This window comes from Molothrus aeneus, chromosome 4 (assembly GCF_037042795.1).
Source record: "Molothrus aeneus isolate 106 chromosome 4, BPBGC_Maene_1.0, whole genome shotgun sequence".
NCBI classification, from domain to species: domain Eukaryota; kingdom Metazoa; phylum Chordata; class Aves; order Passeriformes; family Icteridae; genus Molothrus; species Molothrus aeneus.
In genome coordinates, this window is record NC_089649.1 from 60,443,510 (window position 1) to 60,468,630 (window position 25,121).

Here is a 25,121-nt window from a genome sequence, read left to right on the forward strand (position 1 = left end):
ATTTCACTGAAGAGGAAATTATCAGGTGGTTCATGTAAGGGTAGTGTGGTTTTTTGCATGGAATATCCACTGTAGAACTAATTACCTAAATGGACCTAGAAAGAATTTTGTTGATTTACTATATTTTATGTAATAGCCTTGTTGTTGTATGTCAACCATTTTAGTGTAAATTACCTGATGAGAATCAAGAAATAACATTTTAACTACCGAGGTTAGAATAGCGTGAATCAATATTTTTGTTCTCCACCATCGCTTAGTTTTGTTTTATTTACCTTGAATGATATGGGTTGCCTTGCACCAACAAAGTTCAGAATACCTCCAGAAATGGCCTTCTGAATGCTATTGGAATAGCAGGTTTTATATAGATGCTAAACCAAAGGCCAATTAATCAATGCAAAAAGTCTTTCACACAATACTGAATTAAAAACAAGTCCTTAATAATTATAAATACTATTTATTATAATATCAGAGTTTGCAAGGTATTATGTGTGTGTTTTAGTTTGGTCTTATCATTTGCACTTTTTGTTTGCCACAGACTGACTGCTTTAAATGTCTTTTACTCAAGTGGCCTTTAATCTAAGAAAATATTCAAATGGTACAAATTAATATGGTTAATGAACTATACCATTTTCTATAAACAAAGTGCCTGTTTTACTTAATTATCCTGTGGAGAAGAGCTGCAGACAGCTAGAAAAGTCTGTAGCATGAAGCTGTGACTCAGTACACCCCTGTCACACCTTCTGTTCCCAGTTCTCTCAGCAGGATTAGCTGGGAGTACAGCTGTCATATCTGACTGTAATGTCATATTTGGTGGGGTATTACTCAATCAAATACAAAGTGCAAGTTAAAATATCTAACAGGTGACAGAACACCTTTATAAAGATTGAGATATCTATTTTGCAAATTTTTTATTCTATCTGTAGACCTACAGAAATGGAAGAAACTCAGTAGCTGCATTGCATCTCTCCCTAGCAGTATTCCTGAAGTATATTTTCCCATGGGTTTTGTTGCACATTTTTGGGGGTTTTGTTCATTGGTTAGGTTGGGGTTTGTTGGTTTCTTTGTTCTTTTTAAATAACTAAAGTCTGGTTAGAAACTAACAGCCTTTTGTTCTCCCACTGAAGAGCACTGGGTTGTTTTTCCAGCAGTTATCTTCCAGGAATTTTGTCTCACTTCCACTGCTTCTCTCCCAGAGATGCTCTCTAGAGGTCGCTTGACTTGCAAATAGCAAAACCTTTGGCTGGGACAGTCCTTTATCTCCCAACCCTATTAGGATATATCAGTCTTCCCTACATGCCCTTCCTTGCAGACAAAGCCACTTTGCTTGATCATATTTGGAGCTCCACAGACTTCTTTTTCCCCCCAAACCAGAATATTGTTGCAAGGTAATTGTCTGTTTTCTCAAAAACTTTGAAGCCTCCTTTTCTCAAAGCATGGAGTTGGAAAGTCTGGGAGCTCTTGCCCTAATCAGCCTTTTGGGATTCCCAGACTCCCCCCTGCAGAGCAGAATTTGGAGAGCTGAGTCCTGCAGGAGGTCACCAGGCTGGGTGGCCATGGGTGATTCTTCTGGTGGGGCTGGAAATCCTCTGGCTGCCATGGGGCCACTGCCTGAGCACACCAGGGTTTGGCTTGGGTGGGTATTGAATGATGAGCTGCTAGCTCAGGGAGAGTTCCTTTCTCTTTAGTTGTTCTTGGGGCACAAAGTCTCTGTCACCTTTAGAGGTGATTTACCACTGTGACCAATCTCCCTGATTTATATTAGGCATTGATTCTTATAACAATCTCATTTCTTAAATCATATATATAGCCATAACATAAATTCCCAGTTAGGTACTGGATAAAACAGAATGAGGAGTTCAGCATTTTCCTTCCTTTGTCAGGTTTTCTGTATTCAGGTTTTTGCACTGACTCATGTAACTTCTGCTAAGCAATATTTATTCATAATTGCTCACTGAAAAAAACAGTAAATATGAGCACCTATTTTTTCCTGAGAAAACATTTGTATAAATTTAAATATATATTTGAAGATCTAGAGCATGGATACAAGAATATTTTTTCTGTTCTAACATTCAAATTTCATGCATAAAAGAGTACTGGGTTGAGAGTCTGGAATTTCACTAGCACATGACATTGATTCTATGTTTAACCGGACTAATTACAGAGATAAATTAATAAAGAATACAGAAACAGGAGTATTTATGCATGTCTAATTGTTCCATATGGGTTTAATCTTGTTTTATAAAACACCTTATTGTTATACAAGTCCTGCAGTAAGACATTTGTAGTTTCCAATAGATGTAGAATCCTATAGGTATAGCAATCTTTCTTTACTAGCACTGCAGTATGTTAAGAGTTTTTTAAATATGTTCACTGCAATGCTAAAAAGAACAAAGTATTAGAAATTAATCACTGTAATTATGTGGTCAATGCATTACCTATTTAAATTCATGTTTGGAAGCTACTTTGCTGAAAAACTCCTACGGGAAATCCTAATATACACTTTTTTGTTTTATGATCAGAGCTAAAATAAAGCTGCTTCACTGAAAATTATATGGAAAGCTTTCCAGGGGAAAAGACAATGCCAGGTTCATCCTCCATGAGAAAGATCATGTAGCGTTTTTGTGAATTGTTTCGCCCACATACAAATACGTGTTAAAGCTGCAAAACTCATGACAAAGTGTTTAAAGGCTTTTCCAAAAATACAGAGGTTTGGTTGGATTGCTTTTGACAGTGGTTTCCAAGCTTCCATGTTTGAGCACAGGCTGCTACAAACCCATCTGGCCTAGAGATTATGTAGGGTACCTTGCAGAGACCAACTCTGAGAAGTGGCTGGGAAGATGTCACAGTATTGTGATCTCTGCTCAGATCCAGCTTAGGCAGGCAAAGCATAACACAGCTTCCTTCAGCCCCAGGCACTCAGATTTGTATCTCAAAGAACAGTGAGTTCCAGGAGAAAGGGACTCCTTGAGCATATCCCTGACATCTTGAAATGACTGAGGGTGGAATGCTGGGGATGTAAGTTCAGCTCATCTCAGGTGCCAACACTGACTGTGACTTTAAGGCTTTACAGTTTTCCTTCAGCTCTCCCAAATTTCTTTTTCCCTTCACTCAGTTGCAGAGTGTGTTTTTCACAGTGGTGTGGCCCTTGGGAGGCATTCACATGCCCTCCTCTTCATCTTCTTAAGGTCAAGTCTGCTCTTCCAGGCACACAGCAATAGACAGCAATGACCTGGCTTTATTCCATTTCTTGTGTTCCCAGACCTGACCTGACTTTCACATAACTCATGTACCACTTTCCAGGCTCCTGGGTTCCTCCTTACAATTCTTTATAGTCATCCCCCTACATAAGCTGACTTTCTGTTTTGTGATGCTGTGGCTATACTTCTCTAGACCATGAGAAAGATGGGAGGTCTGTCTGTGCCACACTTTCCATTCCTCTACAGAATTTTTAAAAGTTAGAGATAGTTGATATGTTCTTAGAAATTAAATTGGAATTTCAAGGAACCTGTTTCCAAGATAGTGCCCATGCATTTTTATTTCCATTACACTTATGCTTTCTGATAGGTTTCTGTCCTTTCATACTTTTTTTTTTTTGCCTCTGGCTTTTTTCTCTCTTGTATAATATGTATTTTTCCAAATGCTGCTTTTCCAAATGCTGCTTCCAACAGCATATTTTATTATACTGACAAGAACAGCAACACTTCTGTAGATTGTCCTACAGCAAAGGCATGACAGAATAAATGATTATAAATAAGTCATCTTACACAATTTCTGTGTTTCCAGTCCTTCAGTTCCTCTCTCCAAGGGGCAAGTGTCCTGGCAAACTGCTGCCTCATATGGTATTTAAGACCCAAACCAGATGCTGACAGAACAGATGTGATTGCTGACAGAACAGATGTGATTTGAACCCAAATCCCAAGGGTATGATAGAATGGCCACTGGAAGCCATCAAGCATTGATAGACCCCATCTTGCTGGAATTTTGTTAAGTTTTGGGGGTTCAGATATTTATTCTACATGTTCAAACTTCTGCTGGAAGGGATTACTTTTTTTTTAGCAGAATTCTGATACTACATATGTCTTGTAGAAAGGTACAAAGCTGCAGTTTGGATGGCTTAAACTCTCCATATCTCAGTTTCCTATGTATAAAGTAGGAGTAAATAAATTTATTTATTTATTCTCCACTTTTTTGGTGTAATTTATACTGACACTCTTTGGCACAGAAAGTTCAGTTGAAGGCTTTGCTACCACTTCAGATGTGTTCTCACAAAAAGCCACACAAGCTCACGATGGAGAGCAGCTCTTTGCTGCATCACATTGCCTTTATTTATGCACATATTCATGGCTTCTGCATCTGGAAGGGTGTCTGACAACACGTGTCATCTGCATGTCATGTTCTGTGTTTGCAAGTCCCTATCTCACGCTGCTCACAGGGGCTTCTGGTGCATGTGCTAAAGCTCAGGGCCATTGAGCACATAAGGATGCAGCCCTATAATGCACTTAGAGATGTATTCCCAAATGTCCAAGGATAAAGGTAGTGCAAAAGATTAGCACATAGACCAAGGGAAGATGTGCGAGGAGAAAACCCAGTGGATAGGTAAGTCTGTAGTGGTGTTTTCTTATTAATTTATAAATCTTTTGGAGGTCAGTATTGCTATAGAGGTTTTTGAAAGTAAATATATATATATAAATATGGTTTTGGTTGTTTACACTATCTTATTAATATGCTTAAAACTGAGGCAGGACTTACATAATCTTCCACAGTGTATATGGGTCTTGCCTACAAAGCTGAATGGTAATACCAGCATACTTGAGGACCTAGAGGCAGAAACTGGTAAGAGCAAAATACTGATGTTACTAGCTGTACAGTTCTTCAAACTGTAATGAAATAATTCTGCAAGTAGATATATGTCTGATCAACAAGTAAAATCCAGGTTTTGTTCTCTAAAAATAGAAATACTTCCATGGAAATATCAGATAGGAATGAAGGAAGCCAAAGATCATAAATTGAGACTTTCAGCTACTAGACAGCTACTCCCTGGGGGTTACTGCTATATGCCAGTGCTGTACAAAATAGTCCACTGCCTAAGTGGAAGAAAACACGTCACAAATGTGGTATTCAAATGCAATTGTTATTATGGAGGTCAGAGTCCTTGGGTGATGGGAGAAATAGACCTCGCCAGAAGTGCCAGCAGTATCTGGTAAGGAAACATACTAAATAAGCATCAATGACAAATGTACTCATAGGGAAGCAAAAGTTTTGTATTTTATTGCTGAGAAATTGGGTAATAATTATAAAAAAAAATAGGAGTTAGTCTCTTTGGAGCCATCTTTCCAACTGTTAAGATCTAAAAGTATTTTGGAGTATCTCTGAATTTTCAGAATTTCAAGCATTGTAGTAGAAACAATTGTTCTTATTTTGAATAAACAGTTTATCACATGATGCTCTGGAAGCTGGTGTGTGGATTCCCTGCTCTGTTACCTGCTTGTCATCCCTAAAAAGAATGTCAAACAGGAGATGTGATGGCATGAAAGAAAGAAGTGTCACTTCTCTCAAATATGATTTTGACAGATCTGTTTCAGAAGGCCCTGCAGAGCAGCGCTAGTCATGGATGTGTGCGTCAGGCGGCTTGTTCATCTCTGCTGATGGGTGGGGGACTTTACTAATACCACTGTCTTGTTGGACCCTGTTTCAGGTGGGATTCCCTTTGTCCTCACTGGAGAGCTTTTCCAGCAGTCACAGAGGCCAGCTGCATTCATGATAGCTGGGACAGTCAACTGGCTCTGCAACTTCGCAGTGGGACTGCTCTTCCCCTTCATCCAGGTACTCCACGTCCCTGCTAATTGACATGCTGTGATACCACTGCTGCAGACAATTCCCTTGAGGTTTTGAAAACCTGACCTAGTCCATGGGGCAGCCCCAGTTCATCCAGCAAATGGATGCTTCTGTGTGGTTAATAGGTTTTTCTTGCAGAAGATGAGGAGTGACTATTTTGGTAGCATTAGACCCTCCCTTCCAGCCCAGCTGGCCAGGCACTCCTGGTTCCACCACCTGCCCCCATGGCAGCTGGGTAGGGACAGAGAACAAGATCTCAAACCTAGGGACATTTACTCAGAATACTTTCATTTAGGTAAATTTTTGGGTTTGGGTTTTTTTTTGTTTGGTTGGTTGGGTTGGTTTGGTTGGTTTTTTGTTTGTTTTTGTTTTGTTTTGGTTTTTTGGTGGGTTTTTTTTTGGGGGGGGTGTATTTTTTTCTTCTGTTTTTGTTTTTGTTTTTTAATTATCCAGACACATTTCTTCAAAATTGCAGTTTCTGCCTCCTGCACAAAACCAGGGATAACCCTGAGTTCTGCTTAGCTGTCAGATTTGAATTAATGCAACTCATGACAATCCCTACTTGTTCTGCTAATGCTACCTGACAGATCACCTGGTGAAAATGCTTAAAAAGACCCTCAATAAATTCAAATTAAAAGGCAAACTGCATTTTATAATTTTCCACACGCATATTAAATCTTTTTGAGTGATTTAGTATGCATCCATATGAAGTTTGCTGTAGCCTTGGGGAATTTATCCTTATGTGTCATAAAAATATCCAGCTGTGTGATTAGAAAATTATCTAGTTTATTTTTAATGAGGATAAATTTTATTTCCAGCTTGAGCGTTTTTTTTGGGGATTTTTTTCTTCTTTTAAAGAAAAGAGAAATAAAAAGAGAAAAAGCTTAGAGTTTGTACCTAAAGATGAAAGCAGTGTTACTCAGACTTTGATTTTTAAAGCTTTTTCACAAGATCAAACTAGAACATCTCCCCTTTCCCAAGCTTTAACTTTTTTCCTATTTCAGTCAACCTTATTCTCAAAATTCAGTTTATGAGTCACCACTTTCTTCACATAGAGGCAATATCTTCTTAGCTCATTTTATAAACCTTAACCAGGAAAAAAAAAATCTTTAAGGTACCTTCACAGGATGAATGCATAATCCTGCCTGTGTATTTGAATACTAACCTGATTGCTTGAGAAACAGCAGCCACTTTTTTTGATCCTTGGTGTGCTTCTACAAAATTATTCCAAACATTTGGGAAACAAATCTGTTCAGTTTAGGGTTACTAAAAAAATCAACCAGTAATTAGTTTTCCAAATGTCACCAATTAACTAATTTGAATGACTAGATTTTTGCCCTTCAACCATCTGTAGATAAATATAATCAAAGAGTGGCTTGAGTCATACATTAAAATATATGGATGAAATTGAAAAGCTAGTATACAAATAAATTTTTGACAAATTTTAAAAAGAAATTGGATGTGGCTTCTCTTCCAGGCCTCATCACTACCTATTTGAGGTGCTGAAATGTGAACAGGGTCACAGTAAATCAGAAATTAGAATGTATATATGTGGAAATGGGTGCAATGAGCTGAAGCAGGCACAGGGAACAAGAAACCAGCAGAAAAGTATGATCTAAAAGGCCAAAAACTGCTGGTGCACTAGGATAGGCTTCTTGTGTTAAAGAAATACTCTTCATTAGTTTGCAGGGATAGACTTCAGTAATTCAGTGGTGTAGCAGGACCTTAAATTCCATGTCATCTAGAAAAAGTTTCTGTTTACTTTTTGTAATGTGTTGTGTAAATACAAAGAATTGCTAAACATCAATAACTACCAAATAATTTCCCAACATGCTATTTTTAATACATGCTGATACACTTTTATTTCATATTTCAAGTTGTGCTATTAGATTGCTATGAGGCACTTAAAGACTTCATGGTAAATTAGTAATATACTGAAGGAAAATGTACCAGATTTCTCCAGAAGTTTTCTGTCCTAATAATTTCTCTTTCTATAAAACTGTGCAGAGTCTTTTTCTGCTGTCAAAGTCACATTGTAAATTCAGTACATATTCAAGAAATATTTAAATTGTTGTGCATTTTATAATTTTAATTTTCAAGAACAGCTCATCTTCCGACTTTCCTCCTAATACAAAAGTTTCCAATAACTGGGGAATGCAGGGGAATATCCCATTGTGATTAGGGAACTTCTATATGGAAAACTGATTTGACTCTTAACTGGGCTTTGACCAAAATAATCTGTTTGGATCTGTGATCCAGAAGGAGCTCAGTATCATATGGGATAAAGGTGCTACAGGCCTTGAAGGCTTAGTTCAGATTGCCTATTAGTACAATGCCAAGACCTGTATGTGTGTTTATTTTCCTCCTTTCAGAAACTAATTTATTTGTGCCTGGGAAGTAGTACTTCTGAGTCACTGGTTTCTGGAGGTTCTCTTTTACTCCTACTTTATTTCTTCCTTAGTTTAACACTAGAGATTTTCATTCTCAAGATTCATTTACATTGCAATCAGCAAGATTGTCTTTTGGTTGTCCTTATTATTTCCTTACTGTGTAATAGTATCCCTTGACTTTTTCTATTACTCAGGATAAAGGATTTCAATAACAGGTGTGCCCAGAAAGTTATGCATAGTCTCCCTGAGCCAAGGTGTTTTAAGCTTCTTCAAATACATTGGATGTTTCATGTAATGACAGTGTCCCTGTGTTAGGGGAAATGGTTAAAGTTCCCCTCAAAGATGAGAAAATGAAATTTGGGCTATCAGAGGGTTAGGTGTGCTTATCTTAATTAGAAGCAGCCCCCTTTAGAGATACAATATAAGGATGTGTAACACTTTTATGAAGAGATAGTGTGTGTGTGTGAAGGTCATGGTTGAAATTGCAGTTCATGTCTAAAAATGTCTCTATTTTTTACTTAGGAATTATGTTTCATGAGCATTACACTTCAGTCCTTCTTCATTGTCCTGCACTTTCAGCAGAACCTTAAATTATGTCTGGAACAGAAGAAGGACAAAGGGGAAAGGACACAAGCCCTTATCCATTTGCTTCACTGCATTATATCAATTTGAAACAAAGTGAAGCCAAATGTCTACATGAATAACAGTTTTTCTGCTGATCAATTCTGTAAGACATTGAACCATTATCACTTGACCTCAGCACTTCAAAAGCCAGTTTGACCCACAGCTCATGACACTAATCTTCATGGCAAGTTACAAATGCAAGGAGCCTTTGCTAGTGTCAGGGGCTGTGACTTTGCAAGTTGAGAATTTAGAGTCACGTTTGGCATTTGCTGGGAAGAGCCAAAAGTTTTGTTTTAAAAATATTAATGTGTTACGTTTGTTAAGTTAATTCAGATTTTTTTCATTTGCTCATTTATTTTGTTGTATCTGCCCTAGAATATATGTTTTCCAGTATCACAGTCCTGCTTAGAATTTAACTTTTGCTACAGGGTGTGTTAAGTCAGTAAGCAACCATTGTTAAATAGCACATAATGGTCCTCTCAACTACTTTTAGATTCCTCCAGAATATGGTGTTCACAGCATGCAAGCTATTAACAGGAAGACTGTTCTCAGCTAGATTGCTTCAAAAGTAGCAAATTGTGCAGGTTTTGTAATTAAAACAAGAATTCTGGTTATTTCAATGTTAGGTTTTTTATTTGTTTCAGTTTACTTTTTAGCTTTAAAAAATCATTCATTTTGGGCACCTAAAGTCAGTTCATGATGCTAAAAATTAAGTATTTTTTACTATTGTGTCGTGAACGGCGGAAGAAATGCCTCACACTATATGCGTGAACAGCAAATCCCAAAGTTTATTGAAAGCTCACACATATTTATATTGGTGTTAATGAAGCTTATACATATTGCAAAAGCTGAGCTCATTATTGGCTAAAGCACACTTAGATCAACCACACCTACTTCTATGCTCTAATGATTATTTTGTTTCTATGTTTACTTTCTTATAGCTACTCTACCTAGGCTATCTTCATTTTCTGGCAAACGATTTTCTCCCCCATCTTCCCGTTTCAGCGAAGGTCACCATGACCTTTGTCAGTGATTGGACACTTATTACTTAATCCCCAGCTTGTTTCCCCTATCCTTATCCAACGGTATCACATCGAAGTGGCCTTTCTCAGCTAGCCAACTATCCACAAAGCTCTCCACACTATTGTATTTAAAGGGAGATGGGGGAAATGCCTGTATATTCTCTCTAACGTGTATAGCATCCCCCCACAAGCTGGGGATAGGTTTGTTCACCTCTTTGCTTACAAAAATGTGGCAAAGCTGCACCTGCTTACTCATACATGTTGCTTATGCAGCTCTATTTCATCCTCAAAGTCAGGCTTGATTGCTTGCCATGCCTGGGATCTGATTTGGGGGAATTGCCTGAGTACTTCAACTTTGATTCTTTTTTGTGGTAATTGCATGTGTGTCTTAGGTATATAATTTCTTGGTTTTCTTTTTTTTTTTCTTCCCACAAATAAAAAGACTTAATCATCTGCAGAAAAGACAAAAATGAGCAATTCAGGATTCAGCTGTCCAGAATTTGTAGAAATGCTGTTTTTCAAGTGGCCTCCTTAGAAAGCTGGCATTGAAATAGAAGGTGATGCATTTTAAAGTTTATGCTTAACTATTAAATATCCTGTATAGTAATAGCCCTCGCCAGCCTCGAAAAATCCAATGTAAATCCAGCTTTGAAGAGGTTTTACTAGTTTGCTGACCTAGTAGGTGCTTCCCTCAGGAGATTGCATCAATAAGTGTGTCTGCTGTTCTTTTGCCCTCCCCACAGACCTGATAGGGCAGGTGACCCTCAGTAACCCCAGAAAGCCTGGCCCTTCAAGGATCCTCACTGTGTATCTGCCCTTGATATGGAATGGATATCTACCAGGAGACAGCACTGCTCCTGTTTAGGGATCCACCTGAAGCTCTGCTCACCTTTGAACCTTGGGTGTTCCTGCAGGAGGTTATGCTTAAGGAAATGCTAAGGGAAAACAGCTGCAAAACACAGCCTGTTGTAGAGCTTTGTCCTGACCTCCTTCTGACCTTTGGGTTTGTAACCCTGCAGGTAAAAGCCTGGCTTCAGGTACTGCTGAGGAAACGTTCCCAGCTCTGGCAAGGCTGCCTGGGGGTGGGGAAGGAGAAGCAGCTTTGTTCTGTGAAGGTGCAGCGTGTTCTGAGCCTGAGCAGGACGTGCAGGCAGTGTGGAGAGAGCAGCATGGGTGGATGTGTCAGTGGGACATGGATGGGGCTGCCTTGGAGCTTCCTGCATGCCCAGGGCTGCTGCTGCTCCTGCTTGGAGCAGAGGGTGAGGCAGTAACCTGTCCTTACGTGAGGAAATGCAGAACTACAGAAACCACACACTTCCCTTGAATTTTTTCTCTATTTGCTTAGAACTTCCATTCAGAATTGGTTTGCTTTTACTTCTTCCTCTGACATTCCCTTCCTCTTTTAGCTGCACCTTCCAGCTGTTCAGAGGTGGTATGTTTTGAATACTTGTATGCACCAAAAGAGTCAAGCTACTCTTCTGGTAGACACAAGTATTCAATTTTTTGATCACTGAGGCTTCTACTCCATGTAGCAGGTGAAATACTGTCACAAAGCATAGAAAAAGGATTTACTGTTTCAGTTTTATCATATATATTGTCATTATTCTTGTATCATTGGCAGTGCACATGTCAGTGAGGAATCTTGAGGCCATCCATGTCTGTAGGCTCAAATACTCAGAGCTGCAGAGAATCCGTGCCTTGTCACCAAAGACTTTAACTGAAGTTCTTCCTCAACTTTTTACTCCCACCCCAGCCAAGGATAAGCAATATCCTTGGTTTTACTTCTGCAGTAGCAGCAGCAGGCTCACCTCTAGCACCTTGGAAGGGGTAAAAAAACAGAGAAACTACAGGTTAGTTAGGAGACTATGGTGATTACAAATAGTGAGGTATACAGGTTTCATAGACAAAACATAAATAATATCCAATATAAATAAAAGAAAGTACACTAATCTCATGGAACAAAGATCTTGTTTCCTGGCAGATCTGTCTATTAGTACCTTTTCTGTAGTAGCCATTGTTAAATATCTCAGCATTTACTGCACTTCACCACATTATTTCACCTTCTAGGTTCCCTGATGGGCCCATCAGATATGTTTAGGCCAATCTATTGCTTGTTCCATACCTCAGATCTTTCCTCCAGCACCAGGCAATTCAAAATACATCAGAAACAGATAAAAATGAATTAAACATCTAGGCTGAACTGTATCTCACCTATGTCCCACTAAAGGTTTTTACTGAGTTGGGATTTGTGATTTAACATTTTCCTCCCGCTTTCCCTGTATTTCTGTCTTACAACCTTTATCAGTGTGCAGTGCATATAGAGGGTTTCATGTTTATAATGAGTAATTTAATTAGTATGTGATGTTCTGTGTCAAATGCAGGTTTGGGTGATCTAAATTGAACTCTGGATGACTTATAGAAGGTTTATGAATTAGTGGTTTTCTTTGCTGTGAGTGTAAATAATAACCAGGTTTAAGAAAATATTATAACTGAAGAATGGCTGGAGATGAAAGGGCTTTTTATGGTCACCCTGCAGTGTTCCTCCTGTCTGGGAATTATGGACCTGTTGGACAAATCCTGCAGGACACAATAAACCCTACAAAACCCACTTGTAGGATTTATAACAAAATTTAATTTTTACCTTATTCTCTGTGAAACTTCAGTTGGAGGTCCTTGAGGGTTGCTTCTTAAGGGATTGTAGAAATTAAGAGTATGATTATTAAAATTAAATATAAATACATTAGGTAAAATAATTGCAAATAAAACATGCACTCATGAGTGTTTAGTTCAATTAGAAGAGGTTTACTTAGATATGAATCAAAGATAATAAGCACTAATTTATTTAGCTCATGGACAGCAAAGAAATCAAGAGGAATTAGAAAGGGGGCACAAAGTTGTGGCTGCATCACTAAAAGACACATTTATTTTAATTTATTACAATTGATTGCCATGTTTATTTATATGGTGTAGTAAAGGTTCACTTTCATCATGGAGAATATTTAATTCTGTGAAATTTTAAAAAGTGAGAAACATGATTCTGGGTTGAAATTCTGCCATTCAGCTGAAGAGCAATTACAAATGCGGAAGATCCAGATGTCAAATTTCAATTCTTAGCATGACAGGATGATTTATGAGGCACTGCAAATTATTTTCTCCTGTCTACTATATCCTTTTGCTTCTGCCTCTGTATAAGCTATTTGTTCTATTAAGTTCTATCTGTTACATGCCAGAATATTTCCCCCTCCACCATGTTATCCATGCTGTTTGGCTTCTGATTGTCAGCTTGCTCAGGACTTCATGCTTCTAGGATTTAATGAAAAAGCATTGGTGATCTCTAGGGTCCATAAACAATATCAGAGTATGCACTTGCTGGCTTTTCCTGTTACAGGCAGGATTTGAAGCACTGAACTAGGTAATGAATTATCCACAGAAACAAAGAACATTGTGACTAGGCAGGCTGGAAATCAGCCATGGTATTAAAAAGCAGCTGCAGGAAAGGGTTTGTTCCATTTTTTCTTTCTTGTTCCACGCAGGAATTAATGTTCTTCTTGCACACCACGCATGATGCATAATGAGCAAGTGAAACATAAAAATAGTGCCAAGAATTGCATACACCTTGAGCACCCAAAGCAGGGAGTTAAACCAGCATGCAGTGTAGGACTGGTGTGACTAACGAGGCATGATGAGAGTCTATTACAAAAATGTGTAAAATGAAGGTTACTGGCTCTGTCTTACTTGTTTCAGTTATATACCTTTAATGGCATAATAAGTATTTTGAGGAAGACAGTCTGCTTCTTCTGTCCTGAGTGGCTTTCCCTGGGGTAACCTCAGCCTCGCAGCACCTGAGGTGATGTGTGAGGAGTTTGGCTCTCCTTGGGTTTGCTGTTCAGGACCTGACACAGGGCACCACAGAAATGTCACCTTATTTTTGGAGTTGGAGATACCCTTTCTGGCTTGATTCAGCCTTGTTAATAAAAGCAATTAGAAAAATATGGGTACATAGCATGTTTGAGAGTGTAAATCAATAGAGGAAGGGAGGTTTCCTCAAATGTTGCAAGTGGCTTCTGTGGAGCCATAATATCAAACCTGTTCCAAGTTCAACAAAGCTCAGATGGCAATATGGTATTTATCAAATGTTTTTTTCACAACTGTACTGCTGAAAGGTATCTGGTAGCTTCTAAATGATCTAATAATCACCAGGCAAGAAATAGTTATGTTTCAGTGAACTACAACTCCTACTGGCTGGTTGGAGCCTTTATAATCAATTTATAAATGAACTTCTTTACATCTACTCTCTTTGGTTTTGCAGTGAAGTAAAATCCATAACATTCAAATATGGTCTGTACTTTGCATTCCTTTAACTAACTCTTACACTTTCTAGCATGAAAAGAAATGCATTTTAGGGACTTTTTTTTCCTTCTGTGAACTCCCGTAACCATAAGAGTGATAACAAATGTGTGCTATTTGGGGTTTTTCCTCATTTATTTTGCAAATCTCAAAGCCTGTAACTGCTGTGATGAAGATGCCCCTGGCTATGGCAGTTTTTCCATGGGTTTTGTAGAGGTGCACAGCACTGCTGAAGCGTGCCTCAGCTCCTGTACCTGGGACTGGGAGGCAGTGTGCAGAACCACCCAGTGAAACATCTGCCCCATTTCCAGCAACCCCAGGGCAGTGCCAGGCTCAGCTGAGCACAGTGCAGGATTCCTGCTCTCCCCCAGCTCAGTCTGGTGTCTCCCAGCACTGCCCAGATTGCAGCTCTCTGTGCCTGTGCCAGGAACCTGCTTTGCTGTCGACAGGCCACAGGCAGTGTTGGAAGAACCAAAATTTCATGCATTTTTATGAACGTTTCAGTGCTCCAACTAGCAATGAGTGCCAGTACTTTACTTGGTTAAAAATTGCTCCATATGCCCCATTTTTTTTTTTCAAACCATTCCTGTCTTTCTTCTGATTTTTTTCTCTTTTGTAATGACCATCTCCTCTGTTTTCATTCACAGGCTGGTTTACAGACCTACTGCTTCCTAGTGTTTGCTGGTGTCTGCTTTGCAGGAGCAGCCTACCTGTTTTTTGTCCTGCCTGAAACAAAAAATAAGACATTTCATGAGATCAGCCAAGCATTTGCCAAAAGGAACAAAGTAACTTTAGAAATGCAGGAGATGAACCACTACCCAGGGGAGAGGAAACCAAGTGAAGAACAAGAATCAAACTTCACAACTCCAGTGGACAATGGGGAAACCTTAAAAAGGATTGTGTAAACCCATGATGTTCTTTCAGGGGATGGGAGAGATAGTGCTCTTTTCATTTATAGCAATGCACAACTTGTATATTTTATCATGAACTGCTTCTCCTTTGAAAATGTTCTAAGTGAGTATGGGTGAACTCATTAGCAGCTGGAGTAACAGTTGAGACAATGAGGAGTGGGAGGAGTGGCAACTGATAAATTAAATGAGATGGAGTTTCCTTGGCACCTGTGAAGCAAGTTGCTGTGGTGAGTGGGATGGGGAATATAGACTTGGAGATGTGAAGTGGCAGTGGGGAGCCAGGGTGTTGAGCAGCAGCTGGCTGAGCACCCCTATGTGCTCACAGGGAGGTGGGCATGCTCTCTCCAAGAGGAGGAGGAGGCAGAAACAAGGGAAGAGATCCCAGTGGGGGTCTGCGGAGAAGCAAACCTGGAATGGCACCGGAATGAGTTTCTCCGTGTTTCCCAAGATGTCATTCAAGCTCCCCATGAGATCTGACATGACACCTCCCTGACCTCCCATTCCTTTTCTAGCTATTTTGACTTTCAGTTGCATTGTTTGAACATCTCCCACCTTCCCACAAATGGGCAGCTCAGGGCCCTGATGAGTTTCCTTGTCTCACTTGCAAATCCTGATTCACTAGTAATAGAGTTTGTAAAAATCGTGCTCAACAAGAGTTGTCTCTAGTTTCTGGGTTTGCTGGCACTGCATTTCTCTGAATATATATATTTACATAATTTTAATTTTTAAACTTAAAAGGTTTAATATGAAAGGAAAGCTAAACCTCATGGGGAAGTGAGAGAACTCTGATGGTATGCATAGGGCATAGTATTGAAACAAAAATTCAAACATGAAGTGTTCCAAGGGTTAGGGTTTTTTAATTTTTTTTGTTTGTTTATTGCTTTTGTTTTCAAATTCCTTTTAAAACAAGTCTTAGGAGCCCAAATTTCCCTGAGACCTGGCAACTTAGTTCTTAACACTCAGATGTCTGCATAGGAATTTAGGCCCTTATTTCTTAAACACTAATTTTTATTTGGGCATTAGATTCTGAAGCACCAGGCCTAGCTCTTATTAACAAGTTTCTAAGCTATCTAAAGCTTTGTAAAACTGCTTGATTTCATGAGAGAAAGACTCAGCAGGCTCTCAGTGGTTCAGCCACCAATTAATGGGATTTTTTTCTTAATGAACATCATCTTTACAGTTTTAATTTTGATAACAGTTTTTCTTGATCCCTCTAGGTACCTGGATGTTGATGTAAAAAGAATTTTTAAATTAAATAACTAAGTCTTTGAGCTGCTCTCAGTTAGGAGTAAGACACAAGAAGAAAGTGCAGCATGTAGGTAGAGTCAACTGCTTCCACAAGTTATATTTACTAATCTAGAAATTCATGAATTTTGAGCATTTTTGCATACATTAATATATATGTATATACATTCCAAGTGTAGATACTTATTAATATTCAATGGCTTTATATTAGTGCCTTTAAGGTGAAAGAGGGTAGATAGAGATTGGATATTAGGAAGAAATTCTTTACTGTGAGGCAGCCACAGCTTCTTTGGGCAACCTCTTCCAGTGCCTCATAGTAAAGAATAGAAATTCTTTAAAAGAATTCTTTAAAAATTCTTTAAAGAATTCTTTAAAGAATTTCTATTCTTTACTATGAGGCATTGGAAGAGGTTGCCCAAAGAAGCTGTGGCTGCCCCATCCCTGGAATTGTTCAAGTCCAGATTGGAGGGGGCTTTGAGCAATCTGGTCTAGTGGAAGGTGGTGGGGGATTGGAACCCATGGTGGGGGATTGGAACAAGATGATCTTTAGGTGCCTTCCAACCCAGGCTATTCTATGATTCTGTGATTTATATTCATGTATATACACATACAGTGGATAATTATTTTCTGGTATCTGCAGGGGGAGGGGGGGTTGTTTGTATTTCTCCAAGTAATAAGCTCATTTTTGTTTTGTTCTATGCTGTAAATTACACTGTAAATTATAATCAGAGATCTTAATGTTCAGCTGTTATGACTTTATGACTAATTTATGCATATAGTTTTATACTGTGATTTATTTGTATATGGCATATTTACCACAGACATTGTAAGCTGACCTAATAGGACAATTTCATTACTAGATAATTGACAAAAAATTGATGGGTGCTTTTATGCCAGACTTTATGGAGTTTTTTTTCCATTGAGATAGAAGTACAGCAGTAAGAAAATTAAATATATACGAGAAAGCAAATTGAGAATGAAAAATAAAAAATTTATGGGTTTGGTGCTACTATTAAGAAAGAGAGCGAAGTGGGATTATTCCAACAGACAGTCAGAAATGGAAGCTAATCAAATACTGTGGAGAAAACTCAACAAAAATATTATTGTAATAACCACTTGTAAAATTATATATACAGCAAATGAAAGTATTACTTTTCAGTGCCTTTAGTTCTCTATTCCAAGGGTTATATGAGGCTTGCAAGGTGAATGGTTATGTAAACACTGAGTGTGAATGCCAGGCCTCCAGAAAATTTTATGAAAAAATTTCTTCCTTTTTTGCCTGCAGGGCAAGACTGGCAAATTCAGACCTTCTCCTTCAGACTGGGAATTACCTTACTTTGTAGTTAGGGCTACTAACATGGTATGATGAGATCTGTTTTGAGCCAAGTTGGAAGATTGGAAACCAATATTATTAGAATGAGCAGAATTTAGCACTTAGTGCTGTTCATCAGCATACATTAGACACTGTTGAAAATGTTACAATTGGATAACTTCAATTAAATATCATGCTGACCTGATACAGCAGTTGTATCAGAAATCAGGACTTCTGCAACAAGATAAAATCATCTTACATTTGCCTACAGTTGCATTTGGAGCCCAGCTCTGAATGCATAGGTAGAGATGTCTGATAGAATTTCCTATCACATCTCGGGGGTCTTGTACAGCATTAACAGCAAGGGGTCATATTTTCATTTCTGAAATCCCATTTGCCCTCTCCTGTCCTGCCTGAGATGGGCACACACTTTCTATGTGGCTGCAAAGAGCTGCTACAGACTGGGCATGGTGTGGGACAGGGGTTCCACATCTCACCTGATTTTCCTTGCCATCCAGTGTTCAAAGCAATTCCAGGCCAAGCTAGTGCTTTGTTCACTAGCCAGGGAAGTGTCCTCTGCCTTGGGCTGTGGAAGTTTCAGATGTGCCAGTACTTCATTAACTTTCTCATCTCTGACCCCAATGAGTCTGCTGTTCTTGAAGTTGTTCTATACAGTTTTTTTTTTTCCATTGTTACGCTGCTATAATTTTTCCAGCAATGAGAGGACCACATGGAAAATATCAGCAACTTATAGTTTATTTTTTTCTTATTGAATGTATCTAATTGTCTATAGCCTGTGTGTTTGTCAGCAAGTGTTGTGTGGTGTCACATTCCCTTTTCCTGTCTGACACTGAGGTGAGGTACTGTGAGGTGGTGTTTGTATGAGTATCACAAGTCTGTGTGATCAACCATGTCCATGCACAGTGATTGCAAAATAAACCTTTGGAATAAAATTTAAATTATGTGGATTTTGTTCTGGGTAAATCTGAACCTCCCCTATGCACATGTTTCAGTTCCCTGGGGTTTTGTATGTCCCAGTACAAGACTGTTCAGTCTGTCTGGATGAGCCAAGTCATTGTGAACTCTGCACTTGGGTCATTGGGAATTATGGGAAAAAAATGGTCCCTGAAACTGTATATTTTTTGAAGCATTATTTATATTTTGATTCTCAAATCAGATTCCACACTTCATTCTTTCATATGTTTATACTGGGCTTCAGAAATAAAAATGCAGACAACGGTGTGAGGAAAATTATTAAAACTGGCTAGTGGTAGTAATAACTGCTTATAAAAATTGTTGAAACTGGTGAGGCTTTTTGCAGAAAGTTGTCATTTGCAATGGATGAATTTGAGTTGCTACAGCTCTACTTTTTGATGAGAAATTCAGTCAAGTGACTATTTCTGCTACAAGGATATGCAAAAACTGAAATCTGAAATATGTATAAAAAGTTGAATTTCATACTTCAGGTTTTGAAGCCAATTTTCACTCCACAAGGATCTGCTTTCTAGTGGGGGAAGATGTGAGTAATAATCCATATGGGATAATTTTCATCTTCAGAGTAAAATTTTAAAAAGTAAAAAAAAAAAGTGAAAAAAAGCCCACTCTAAAATCAACTCTTTGAAATTTGCTTTCTTTCATTTGACTATTTTTATGTGCTTTTCCTTAAAGACATCACCATATAAACTACTGGAGCTCACATCACACAGCAGGAAGAACAAATCCAAGTACAGCATTCTTAGGAAATGCCTGTGGACTTTTCCTCTCAGTCTAACTCTAGTAAACAGAGTTCAGATAAAATCTAAAACCCTGAAACACAGAGGCCCAGATTGAAGCAGGTTGGTTAAGGTAAACATTTGTGCAGTTAAAACATTCAGGTTTGACTCCATACTTGATTCTCTCTTCAAGTGATTTTATTTGAAAGTGAGTTCGGTGGAAAGGTGAATTTCTTGGACTTGGACTCCTAATCAAGTTATCACAGCTCAGTAAGCAATCATGAATAACCTGAGTCACTAGAGCCTCTTCCTTGCAGGCTAAGCTGCATTAACCTTGCTTTTGCCATGACCCAAGACAAACATGGGCAGTGGATAATTGAGCTGGTTTTTGAGATGTTCCTGCTAAAGCTTCACTACAGTTAAACTCTTTTAAACTTGGATTTTGACTTTAAAAAAAAAAAAAAGTACACAAGAAAAGTTTTCAGGGGATATTACACAGTGAGTGGTGAAGTCAACAGGAATCTTCTCCAGTGGTTTCAGCTCCACAAGTGTACCAAGAAAGACATGCTATATGTACAGGAATGCTAAGTTTGGCACATTTTTATCTTCTTTAGAAAGCAAGCCAGTGGCTTGTTCTCTCAGTCTAGGAAAATAATGGTATAATTCAGAGGCTGCAAAAGCACCAATCTGAGGCATTTCTTCTGAATTGGGAGCAGGGGCTTGGTTGGTTGGTTGGAGATTTGTTGAGGTTTTTTTAAGAGAACAATTTCAGTCTGGCTCATACACCAAAGCAGAGTACCAAGAATGAGACTGCTGGAGTTGTTGATTCTCTTAAGATTATTCCCAAAAGGTATAAAGACAAATATGACTCTGTCACACCCTTGAAACACAATCCATTAAGAGCATGATCTTGCAAATGTAGGAGGTAATTGGTCTGCTGATGTGTAAGGTACCATGCAGAGACATTGATTTTTGTTTCGTTTTCTCTTGGTCCTCTCAGTTAAAAAAATCAGTCAAGCTAAATGCAATGCTCATCTCTACATTTGTTCCACCTTTTGTTTCTGATTAGTTCCACCCAATTATATAAAAATTTTTACAGTTCACATTTGAAAATCAGAAAGCAATAGTTACTTAGGAAAAGCAAACATGCCAAAGATTACAAAAGTGATAAGTACAATTTTCTCTAGAGGCTGGCATTTTCAAAGATGAATTCAAGATTTAATCCCTTAAATCCAAATTTCATATAATTTCATCTCTTTGAATTAAACTCTACTGTCTATGTATATGTGTATATATAGAAAGACTTCTATGTTATCCCATGGAAAAAGTTCAGCAGTTATAATTCTTATACATAAAATAAATTGGACCTTTTGGATACTATATCAAGTTGTTAACTGGACAGGTCAGACACACTGGGACTCAGACACTTGCATTAATAAACTTAGCTAAAGTTTGCATCATCTTAAGGTTGGAAAAATTGCCTAGCAAGGCTGTCTCCTTTTGGCCAGGCTTAGAGTTTTCACTTTCCACTTTTCTAGGCTGCTAGGGAGAGACTATAATGCTAATTTGCTTAAATTTATTTTGAGGCATCAAAGGAAAACATCAAAACTCTTTTCATCCAACTAGATTGAAGACCCTCAAGAAGCAGCATGTATTAGCATAGTGCTCAGGCTAAATATACTCTTCCAGGATCTGCTGATGCATTTTGTACACCAGAATCTCTCAGCCTTTCGGTGGGGAGGGCCTCATTGCCACCCCTCCCTTCTTTTCTCTCCTCTATCTCCACCTTCCCCTGACATGGGCTGTGCTTTGCCTCTACGTGTGCCAGCACATCTTTAGAAACAGCATTTTCATCAACTGAAAGAATCAGAAAAGCTGGTGCTTTTCTGGACTACCATTCAGGTATGCTGTCACAATTCTTACAGGTTGCAGTGAGCATTATTTCCTGACCCAGACTACCACAGAAGTGGGGAAGCCCCAGCACCACCCAAAAATTACATAAAGAGGCAGAAAGGAGGTCTCACCTCTCAATGGGATGAAAGGGATGCAACCATGGCTCTCCTGCAGACAGGTACAGCTGCACTTTTAAACTTCTTTTATGGACTTTAAATAGGCCATGAGCAATGCAACCACAAGGAAGGTGGAAGAAACTCAGGAGTTTGTGACTGGGCAGCTGCTGACAGATGAAATCTCTGCCTGAGAAATCATCCAAGTGGCTTAGACATTGCTGCTGTTGATTTAGTCAGTATGAAACATGAAGGTGGGCACCTGCAGTATCACTCTGAGATCACAGTAAAAGCACTGCTCACTTGGCAATAGTAATCAAAGGAAACAAAAGGCCAAAGGGATAACAGTGGACATCACAAGAAAAATTTAATATTACAAAATAAGTTTTCTAATGGAATATGAGTTAAGAATAAACATGGCCAAGAAAAACGGGATGCAAGACAGATGGTTTAATTTTTAGTACATGACACCTATTCAATGAGCAATTAAAAATTAATTTAAAGGTAATAGAAAAGTTCAGAAATGCATAACCAAAGCTGTAGAATTCATTAGCACAAATTAGAATTAATGAATTTTTATAGGCGTAGATATTTAAATTAATGATAACTTTCATATTTAGGTTAGGCACTAGGAATAAAGAAAAGCTGTAGCTAATAACAGCTAAGAAATTTCTCTAAGGAGCTGAATTGCCTATAATTGGCCATTAGAACACACTTCCATCTTCTTTTCAGATGTACAGATAAATTATGGACACAAGCTGAGGCTTTTCTGGACCACCATTCAGGCATGCTGTCACAATTCTTACAGGTTGCAGTGAGCACTATTTACTGACCATAGAAGTGGGGAAACCCCAGCACTACCCAAAAAATACATAAATAAGACTTGAGGAAGGTGGGGATAGAGGAGGGAAAAGAAAGGAGGGGTGGCAATGAGGCTCCCCACTGAAAGGCTGAGAGACTCTGGTGTACAAAATGCATCACTAGATCCTAGAAGAGTATATTTAGCTTGGGCCAGCCTGAGCACTATGCTAATACATGCTGCTTCTTGAGGATCTTCAATACAAATTATTCTCTAGTTGGATGAAAAGAGTTTTGATGTTTTCCTTTGATGCTTCAAAATAAATTTAAGCAAATTAGCATAGAACTCTCACATTGTTTCAAAAAAACCCAAAACCCAAGCCTTAAGTTGTTTCCACACAAGGAAGCTTTCATATTAAATTTGAATTATGTCTAGTGATAACCATTGGGAGATTGTGCTCTGAACTTTTTCAGCTCTTTTAAAACCGTTGCTACATTTTATTAACTCAGATTTTGCACAGCTGTTACTTGGTAGAAGTTTCAACCTCTTCTCATTGTTCACAGCCTTGGCTAATCAGCATGAGAAATGAATGTTAGTAAGACAAAAAAAATTCTAACAATTCAGCAAGAGTAGGAGGAGAATCAGCATGTCTGGCAAGCTTGTGTGTTCACTATGAACCAGGACAGCTGGCTCTGATTACTTAAAATTGTAAAAACTTAATAAGTAGGTTTTCTAAATATTCTCAAACTATTTACTAAATAGGGTCAGCTTTGTACTCCAAAGTACTGACTTGAGGAGCTGGAGTCCAAATGGAGTAGGTGACGTTGGCGCTCAGGATGTGGGTGGTGCTGAAGAGATGATCACTCTGGAATTCAAAATTGTTCTCAGCTCTAAGACAATTTTTGGTTTAAATTTAGAAGTGACAGAATATTGTAACACATCACACATGCTTTCACTGTCATTAAGTTACTCAATACTACTTTAAAATCAGATTTTTGAAGGCAAAGACATTTCTTTTATCTTTCAAATGAAAGACATTGACAATGCTTTCTTCTGTACACAATATTAGATAATGGGCATTTATGATGGCCACTTTTGATCAGTTGAATCATGAACAGCTTCACTAGGTGAACAGTAGAAAGTTTTTTCCATCTCCAGTAGATAATGCAATGTCTTTTAGGCTGCTCATATTTCAGAATCAAAAGAAAAATGCCAAAATAGTCAAATGTTAAAGCCACTCCCTCTGGAGCCCCACACCATAGCTCTTGGAGAGGTTTTACCTTTAAATATTGCAGGTGGGATCTGAGGTAGTCAATGTTTGGCATTTTACCCTTCCCTGTCATCACAGGCCAGGATTTCAGGATTTCACTCAGAAACCTTTACACAGCACTGAATATTCACATAAGTACTTTCAGTGGTGAGAAAATTATTGATAAGCAACAAAATGAGAGCTAGTCATAAGGTTAAAAATTAGCAGGACTGGGTCCTTGTTCAGTAAACAGCAGATATTACCAATCTCCCCAGTCTGTGGTCCTAAAGATTTATTGTGTAGCTAAGCAGGATACAACTGCTGCCTCCTAAGAGTGAAATTAAAACCATCTCTATAAGTTGCTTTCTGCTTTGAGAATATGCTCAGCAGGAATTATTACTATGGCCAGATTTGCTCTGGGTGTTTATCTGTAATATTTCATCTGATCTACATGCACAACTCGACCAGCTCAGGATCTGCCCTCGTTAGAGCTGGCTGGGTTTGACCAAGCTCCTACACAGTGTCACTGCTGGCAGCAGGTCACAGATCCACCCCTTCACCTCAGCCTGGCAGCAATGCTTGGTTTAGTCCTTTCACAGTTACTTAAAGGACAAAAATCTTACAATTTCTTGAGATGATACATGGTAAATGCCTAATCTGCTCTATGACATTTTGTGCTTCATATTTATGAAACTCAAGAGTTGCTTTATTCTGTCATTGTTGGTGTTCTCTTTATTTGTATATGTGTTGTTCATGGCAAAAAGTCCTGCCCTTGCCTCTTCCGAGATTCAGAAACATGAGAGATCAGATTCTCTTGCATCAGAAAACAAAACCAAAAAAAATCTTGCATGGTATTTATTTAATAAATCATTAAATAACATTTTCACAGCCCCCTTCAAAGTCTATGCTTTTGCCAGCTGGACAATAGTGAGGGGACTATCAGAGAAGAAGGAAGAAGAGCAAATGTGATAGAAGTTCACAAAGATGTTGAAGCTGGAAGAGTTCCTCTTCCTCTGGCTGCTGCTGTCCTGGAAGGAGCCAGCTCACCTGCAGGACAGCCCTGGGGCTGGCAGGCTCCTACCACACACCTGAGGGAGCAGCGCCACTCTCCCTTGCTGCATTCTGCTTATCTTTCCAACAGCTTCTCAGGCAAAAAGCAAACTCTGAAGGGGTTGTGAGAAGCAGAAACAGCAGCTAAATGCCAGGCTCTGCCCAGCCAGGCTCTGCCAGCTGACCCTGCAACCTAAGGTGCATCCTTGGCACATTAAATTGAACACACAGCAAACGTGCATGCAAACATTTCTAGCCCAAGGAAAAACCCCTGCCTGGAAAAAAAAATCATGCATAATGCTCAAAACTTGGAAAAAAATAATGCATAATGCTCAAAAGTTGGGTTTTCTTCAGGTATGATAGCCCAGTGCCAGTGGCACTGCAGTCATGTGCCAGTTTGGTTAGACCTCACTGTTATTTGGTGGAGCAACTAGAGTTCTGTCACTGTGGTGACTAATGACTCTGCATCAGATGCATCCCAGTGCAAAACAGAAGGAAAAACAAAGAGTAGACAGCCAGATATTAGTCAGTTATTCCTTGTATACATTCAGCAGGGTATGAAGAATGCTCACAGACTTTAAATATCTCTTCTGTCATGATGGTAGTTGATCTTATAAAA

At 38.7% G+C, this 25,121-nt stretch overlaps 1 protein-coding gene across 2 annotated transcripts in view; it reads left to right on the plus strand.

Moving 5' to 3' along the window:
* The window catches only part of SLC2A9 (solute carrier family 2 member 9), a 76,715-nt gene extending 61,592 nt beyond the window's left edge, over positions 1–15,123 (plus strand). For both annotated transcript variants that reach the window (XM_066549195.1, XM_066549194.1), the window contains exons 11-12: positions 5,696–5,823; positions 14,866–15,123. In XM_066549195.1, coding sequence (XP_066405292.1) covers positions 5,696–5,823; positions 14,866–15,123 — 386 coding nt within the window. The remainder of the gene's footprint in view (positions 1–5,695; positions 5,824–14,865) is intronic.
* The last annotated feature ends 9,998 nt before the right edge of the window (positions 15,124–25,121 follow it).